The sequence below is a fragment of the Lygodium microphyllum genome, chromosome 16 (genome assembly GCF_053477565.2).
Source record: "Lygodium microphyllum isolate KBCC chromosome 16, Lygodium_microphyllum_v1.1.10, whole genome shotgun sequence".
NCBI lineage: Eukaryota > Viridiplantae > Streptophyta > Polypodiopsida > Schizaeales > Lygodiaceae > Lygodium > Lygodium microphyllum.
The window spans coordinates 124,224,352-124,232,664 of NC_141150.1; the positions used below are offsets into that span (position 1 = coordinate 124,224,352).

At 37.1% G+C, this 8,313-nt stretch overlaps 1 protein-coding gene across 1 annotated transcript; it reads right to left on the bottom strand.

The window, feature by feature from the left end:
- Positions 1–438: 438 nt before the first annotated feature.
- On the bottom strand, positions 439–8,069 carry LOC148023371 (uncharacterized). Its single transcript, XM_087695382.1, has 4 exons — positions 7,958–8,069; positions 4,755–5,444; positions 580–1,364; positions 439–498 (listed from the first exon to the last, which is right to left on the bottom strand). The coding sequence occupies exons 1-4, from the start codon at positions 8,067–8,069 to the stop codon at positions 439–441; spliced, it is 1,647 nt and encodes a 548-aa protein (XP_087551508.1).
- Between the last annotated feature and the right edge of the window lie 244 nt (positions 8,070–8,313).

The following is an 8,313-nucleotide window of genomic DNA, read 5'->3' on the forward strand; positions in this document are numbered from 1 at the left end:
GAAGAGGAGGAGGAGAAGAAACAACAACAAGAGGAGAAGAAAGAGGAGGAGAAGAAGGATAAGAAGGTGAAGCAAAAGAAGAAAGCAAGAAAGGCAGAAGAGAGAACACCACCAAACACCCCTTCAAAGCCAATACCTGCCTCTACCAGGATGAGTCCAAAACACAAGAAATAGATTGACTCTTCTCATTAAAAAAATACTTTGTACATCCATTTTCCCTTTTGGGTTACATTTAGGTGGAAGTTTTTTTTATATCTCCAGCATTTTGTAAATCCTTGATAGTAATCTCCAGCAACCTTCTTAATCCGAGATATGTAATCTCCTACAGAAAAGGCAAACAAAAGTTTGCACTTGTAAATATAATTCAAAGTAATTTGATATGTAAGTCTTTGAAGAAATCAATCTGATTATGTTTTCATGTCTCTTTTACCTAATTACTTAAACAGCAGCATTTTGGATGTCTTTGCATCTTCTATTCCTTTCACTCCTTTTAGAGACCTGCAAAGAGTGTAAAGTAAGAAGATATGCATGCTAGTATGAAATGTTAACAACATTAATGTTAGTGTCAAACAAAATTGCCTTTTTGTCATCCACTTTGAAATAAAATGACTTTGGCAATTCAATTTCTTCATTTAGAAGATTCTGTCTCACTTGTTGCAATGTACACATGGCCCTTATCTTTAAAATAGTGATAACTTCATTGTTAAGCCACAAATCAAGATCAATGACTGGATTCACGCCAAAATCTTCCATGTCTTGGTCTAGAGGGATTAGGACACCACCCACATGGTGCCATCTACTATAATAAAACGTCAAAATGAAGTTTTGTGTAGCAACCATATATTTGCAAGAAATTGACTCTTGATGCACCTTACATGTGATTCCACTAACTACTTTTGTGTCCCAGCCTTCATCAACAAACTGAAGAACATTTTTTGCTTGTAAGCTTCTCACTGAGAACAAAGTTTTACACCTTCCAGCTTGAATATTAGAGAAGAAGTCTACAAACACAAGGATAGGCATGAAGAGGACAAATTTTCTATGTTTACTGGCAATATTAGGTTTCATACATCTCTGAAGTTCATTGAATAGCTTACATCTATAGCATTCACTTGTGCTAGAATTTGGTAAAGACCACTCCTCACACCCAAAATCAGGAAGTGGAAGCTTGGTTAGAGAACCCCATGATCCTTGTGAGTTAGGAGAGACATAGAAATGGTCATAAAAGAACACACCATTCTCTGCAAGGGACCCTCTTGTTCTTCCTTTATAGAGTTCCTCTCCAACAGAGGCATGAAAAACATCAATCATATCAACAATACACTCCACTGGCTGCCATTCCTCTAAGTTGGAGGGATATAAATCTACAAAATCAAAAGCTAAATGCTAGAAATATATAAAATCATAAATCTAACTTTAGTTTTAACATGCAAAGAGAACTTATAGTTAGGCCTGTGTAAAGGAAGATCCCAGGTATTTGGTTGAAGATGTTATGCATAAAAACATGTTGTACCAGCACCTCTTTGATTGTCTTCATGTTTGAGCCGTGTCTAAAATCCTTCTTTCTTCCTTTCCAACACGAAATGAATGGATTGGTGGTTACCTGTTTCTTTCTCCTGTTTTGTTGCATAGTTATCCAACTACCCTTAGCTATGGTAATAGGAATCCATCTACCCTCCTACATATCAAATGTATTATATGTGGATATATATTCAATGGAGGTACTAGGACGTTTAGATCTGGCATAGTTTTCTATAGCCAAAAAATGAAGAAGAAGAATGAGCAAGAGAAGGAGAAGGGGGAACAACAAAATTCAAAATGGCGAGAAAGAGGGGGGGGGCTTTTGGCTCTAAAGAAAGTAGGTGGCCTCGTGAAGAGAGAAGGCTGAGCTCGACATTTGTCATGATGGTTTGGGGGTGAAAAAGGAAGAGCTAGAGGAGGAAAAAGGTGAGCTTCTGACATGAAAAAGACCCTTTCACGAATTTTCCCCTAAATAAAATTAGCAAAAGAAATGCACTTCTTATTTTCAAAAAGAAAGATTCCATAGCGTAAGCTCTCCTCTCATTGGCTAAGAGCACTCCCTCTCTACATGCTAAAAGGAAAAAAAATGACCTCAAAGTTCCCCTAATGATTTGGAGGGATATTATCATCACTTCCTCATCTTATTGCAATATGCACCTCCAAGAATGACTTAAGAAGTCAAGGTAGCTAGATTCATTATAGCTTTGAACCCTCCATTGAATTCTCATTTGCAATCTCTTTGATTGGCTACTTTCATAGACGTATTGGATGGTGGGAAGCCAATGGAGTAAGAAGTGAATTTAACCAAGAAGTGCAAGGAGGAACCTCTACCAAATTGGGATGTTAAGTGGAATCATTCCAGCTTCAAATCTAATCCTCCATGGGAGATAAGTTAGCTACCTATTTTCCTTAAAGAGAAGGCCTTTAGAGAGAATTTGTGCCTTAATTGTCTTAATCCAAGACATTGTGCTAGAGATTGTCCTCCAGACCCTAATCTACGTCAACCCTCAAACCTAAATCCTTCAAATGTTCACAACTCTTGGGACCCTAACAAGAACTTTAACCAAGAACCTAACCCCAATAAAGGCTTCTCAGATCGAACTAATCCTCTAGCTTCTAGAATTTTATGAATCTTTCCCAAAGGAACTTCTAGCAATAGCACATCAAAAAATAGGTGGATTTGGAGGACCGTAAGGAGCATTCAAGGGTAATGAAAGTCAGTCTAATGTTGGATCTCAAATAGTGAGATATAATCCTAAAGCAAATCAAGGTGACAAATCTAAGGCTCAAGTGAATCAATTCATTACAAGAGAAGAAGGACATAGAGATCAAGCTAGCTTATGTCTATTTCAATATTGAGCACCAAGGAGCAAATCAATATTATAGGTGTTAAGAGGCCTCAGTTCCAAATTTCATAATTTTCCAACTCTTCTAAATAATTTCCCTAATAAATTTATTCCTAAAAGCTCATTAAATTAGAAAATTCTCTATACTCTTAATTCACAAATTAAGGGGAAATTTATCCTAGGTTATACTAAGTGAGAGGAAGTGATTAACAAATCCTCTTAGCTTAATTAAGTGTTTAGTTAATTTCCCCATAAATTCTATGTTATTTTTTCACTAATTTTAGAATTTTAAATTCCATAATTACACATCTATTTATCTTCTCCTAGTCCCCTACTCAATTTTCTAAAGTAACTCTTTAATTAGATTTCCCGAAATTTCATCATTATAACGACAGTACCTTCTCAATTAAAAATAAAATTAAGCATTTTTTCAATAAATAAATAAATAAATAAATATAATCCACGTAAAGAGGAGTGAGTATTTATGTTTCTAGAGTAAAGAATCTCTAGTTTGAATAAATAAAAGAGAAAAATTACATATTCTACTAGCGAAAAATGATAAATTACGTTTTCCTACTAGCAAAAATGATTAAATAGAGGTTGCCAAACAAGATTTCTCTTCCACATGGGTTAGGCAATGATGTAGGTAGGGGGGTCTTTATATAGCCTGTAGGGGGCCAGGTGACTGTGTAGGGCTTATTTTAGCCTCTAGAGGGCCAGGTGACTATGTAGGGCTCATTTTAGCAACAAGAGGCGCCTCTCTTCTTGTAGTTCTTTATTTGATTGGCTGAGAATGTGCTAAAAATGTGTTTATCCCCTCTTTTGAGGACTTGCTAAATTTCTTACATTCTCTCTTATCCATTGGGTGCTCCTGGAGTGGAAAGTTTTCACATTTTTTCCTTTTGTGCTAATTCCACTTACATTCTTTCTCCTTATCCACAATAGTTTGGAAGAGAAACTTTCATTTCTTACTCAAATTTGGGTATGTCAACCTTCCGAGAGCGAAAAACTCCAAGGAGGTAATTTCTGAGTAAGAAAATTCATACTATTAAATTTGCATAGTTCTCTAGGAAACTCTAAGTTCACTAACTTTGAAAGGGACAAGATCCCTCAAGTACGCACAAACTTACACAAGATTGCACAAAGATCAAGCATAACAATTGAAATCTCCATGCATAGGGTGTAACATAGGGTAAAGATCAAATAAAAGCATCAACACAGGAATGGGTTCAATCTCCCCCTCCAAATGGCGGCACCCTTTCCATCTTGACTATTTATATATTAAAGGGTGCCCTTTGTGCCAAAACTAGGGTGCATGACAAGGGGCTTCTTTATTTACAAGAAGGAGCTTTTATCCCAAAAGCAAGCTCCTATTTTTATCGTATGACTTATCTGTTTATCTCAAGGCTATTTACAAGTGCACCCTCTTAGGGTATTTATTTACAAGTGACTATTAACCATAGTCATAATAAAAATCTGGGTAATCTCGGCCGCTAGTAAGCCATCCAAAATGTGTTCCCGCCATCCACCGCAATCCTGCCCTTCACTTCATTATCACTCTCTCCAACCTACAGTTGTCCATCACACACAATTAGTATTCAATACACCAACAACAAACAGTAAATCGATCAATTCAATCTAGCTATCCATAAGAGTATAGCACCCATTAACCATGGATGTTACGCACTAGGAGGGTACAGACACCCCATAACATCCCTCCTACCCAGGATAGCAACTGTCCTCAGTTGCTTCACTCACAACTATCTAGTGTGTGATTATAAGAGTCCAGAAGTTTGGGATAAGTACGGAAAAACGTTTAGGGAAACCATTTAGCATCTTCTCTAGGATGGTTCTTAAAAGTCATAAGATAATGGTTATACACAGAACCAACACGTGTGGTGGTAGTCTCATGGTCTACTATAGCATCAGGGAGTAGTTGTTCCTCTTGATCCACCAATTGAGGAGCTTCATCATATATAGGATGAGATGGAACAGTACCCTTAAAAGGTTTCAAGAGACTAATATGAAAAGAATTATGTATCTTCCAATGATTAGGCAATTCAAGACGATATGCAACATCATTAATTTTGTGAATTACTTTGAAAGGTCCATAAAATCGTGGTGCTAGCTTCACAAAGGGGTTAGTGTCAACACTTTTGATACGATGCTTTTGAATGTGAAGCATCACATAATCTCCTATCTTAAAAAGATAAGGCTTCCTGTGCTTATGAGCTTGACGAGTAAACAATTCTTGTGAGTGGGAAATGGCAGCACGAACATTAGCATAAATTTTATCAAAATCAACAGTTAAATTGTCAGCAACAGCAGGAATAGTATTTGATAATCGTGTAACAGGTGTAGGGAGTGTGTGACCATATACTATTTCAAAAGGTGCTTTTCTAGTAGCAGAATGAGTGGTGTTATTGTATGCAAATTGCAAAATGTGTATGTAGTCATCCCACCTTTTTGGTCGTGTATGAACATAAGCTTTGAGAAAATCAATGATTGTGCGATTAGTGATCTCACTCTGACCATTGGATTGTGGATGGAATGTAGTAGAATAGTCTAAGGTAGTACCTAGATTAGAGAATAAAGTTTGCCAAAATGCACTACAAAACGTGGAATCTCTATCAGATACTATTACCTTAGGTAACCCATGGTGAGTGAACACATGCTTCAAAAATAAGTTAGCGGCTTGAGGTGTAGACAATTTCTTATTACAAGGAATGAAATAAGCCTGTTTGCTAAAACAATCTATGATGGTCCAAATCATGTCATGCTTATGCATCGTTAGAGGAAACAACGTAACAAAAATATGTTCCCAAGGTCTCTCGGGAATAGGGAGTGGATGGAGTAACCCTAACTTCTTGCTTATGGTAGACTTAACCTTTTGACAAATCAAACATTTAGCAACAAAGGATTTGACATCTTGTTTCATAAGAGGCCAAAAGAAGTCACGAGATAGATTTTGAAATGTGGCTGCTACACCTCTATGGCCCGCATAAGGTGGATTATGCAATTTCTCTATGAGATGGTTTCGAAATGGTTTAGAGATGCACAATTTCTTTTGAAAATAGAGAAATTTGTCTTGAATAGAGTAATCAACAATTGATTGTGCATTGGGTTGATTCATTTGAGTCCAAATATGCTTAAAATCATCATAAAGTGCATAAGTGTCACGCATAGATTCAAATGAAATACCATGAATGACCGATAGTAGGTGATTAAGAGTTGGCTTTCTACTCAAAGCATCTGACCAAGATGGTATTGAAGAATTGGTTGAAAACTTTGAATAAATGCGGCCCACTTAATATGCCTATCTGAAATCAATGGCTATGAGAATAAATGTTTTAAACTTTGATGAACAGTTTTTATAACAAAGTCAGTACCCATCAAATAATGCTTCCAAATTTTAAGTGCATGCACTACATCAGACAATTCCTTATCATAAGTGCTATACTTAACCTGTGCTGGTCTAAATTTTGTGCTTTCATAAGCAAGTGGATGGTTATCCTGCATTAAAACAACACCCAAACCTTTTCCACTAGCATCAGTAACAACCACAAAGAAGGGACGATTAAAATCAGGTAATTGGAGTACTGGTGCATGTGTTAAAGCGTATTTAAGTGCTTGAAAAGACTGATCCTGCACTTTAGTCCATGTGTAAGGTGTATTCTTCTTTAGCAACAAGGTGAGATAGTGAGCTTTATATGAAAAATTGCACACAAATTTCCTGTAGAAACTACATAAACCAAGAACAGAACGAAGTTCATGCAAGTTTTTGGGACTTGGCCATGATTTGATAGCTTGTATCTTCTTTGGGTCAACCTTTATCCCTTCCTTAGATACTATGTGACCTAGGTATTCAATTTTTTGTTGGAAAAACATACTTTTCTCTGGGTTAAGATAAAGTTGATTTTCCTTGAGTGATTGGAACACTTTAGCAAGATGTTTCTTGTGTTCCTCTTCGGATTTACTAAAGACTAGTATATCATCAAAGAACACTATAACAAAGTCTTGGTGATCTATGAAGATCCTATTCATCATCCTTGTGAAGGTGGCCGGTGCATTTATCAAGCCAAACGGCATGGCAAGGAATTCATAATGACCGGTTTGTGTATGAAACGCAGTCTTATAAATATCCTCACTAGTCATCCTCACTTGGTGATATCCCGATTTTAGATCCATCTTGCTAAAAGTGGTGGCCCCCTTAAGCTTGTCCAATAGATCATCTATACGTGGAATAGGAAACCTATTCTTGATAGTGATCTTATTCAATGCGCGGTAGTCTATACACATGCGGTATGTACCATTCTTCTTTTTGACAAGGAGAATGGGTGCCCCATATGGTGAACTACTTGGTCTTATGAGCTCTCGGTTGAGTATCTCTTGAACTTGAGACTTAATCTCTTGTTGTTCAAGAGGGTTTACGCGATAGGGAGCTTGAGAAGGGGGTGCGCTACCATGAATGGTCTCTATGCTATGGTCCTCAGGTCGAGACATAGGTAAACCAACGTTAAATCATGCATAAAACACTCTTGAAATTGAGCAAGAAAATCTTTTTGTGCATCATTACAATGTGATTCTTGTGCAGTAGATATTTCATTAATGTACACAAGAAATGCTTTATCTCGTTTGCGAATGGCCCTTTTAGCTTGAGTGTGAGATAGTAATGGTTGATCTTCACTTTCAAATGCAGTATGTAAACAAATTTGATGACCTTCATACATGAAAGTAAGAGAACGATTGCTATAATCAATCTTAGGATTTAATTCATGGACGAAATGGCATTCCTAAGATGATATCTATCCCATGCAATGGAGCAACAAGAAAAGTACACTCTTGAGAGTTCTCAATTGAAATCTTTAAGTTTTCCACTTGTTGAGTGCAATTGTACTTTTGGTTATTGAAAGCAGTCTTAACTTTGTATCCAGATGGTGTAAGAGGTAGATTAAGAGATTTAGCAATGCAATTCGAAATAAAATCATGGCTATTTCCATCATCAAACAAAATACTCACTTCTTTTCCTTGCACAATACCTTTGATTTTTAAAAGAGTGTAAGGTGAAATGGATGAGGGTTTAGGGTTACCTTCATTCGCTTGATCGTCATTACCCTTATAGTTTGGATCGTAATCATCATCGTAGTCGTCGTTGTCTTCCAAATCCGCTTCTTCTTCTAGGATAGGCTCATCTTCGACCATGGTGACTTGAGCAAGAGGGTGAGCTTTTTCTTCTTTCTTCATTGGGCATTTGTCTGCATAATGTCCTAGGCGATGATAATTGAAGCACTTTACCCTCTTCAAGCGGTCCTCGGCCCTTTGGTTGGAAGTGCCGTTGGTCTTCTTGAAGTTAGGATGAGCGCCTTGACCGTTAAAACCGTTGTGGTTGCCTTGACTGTTGTTGACGACCTTTGCTTTCTTGTCCTCCCAAGAGTGTGGTTGTGCT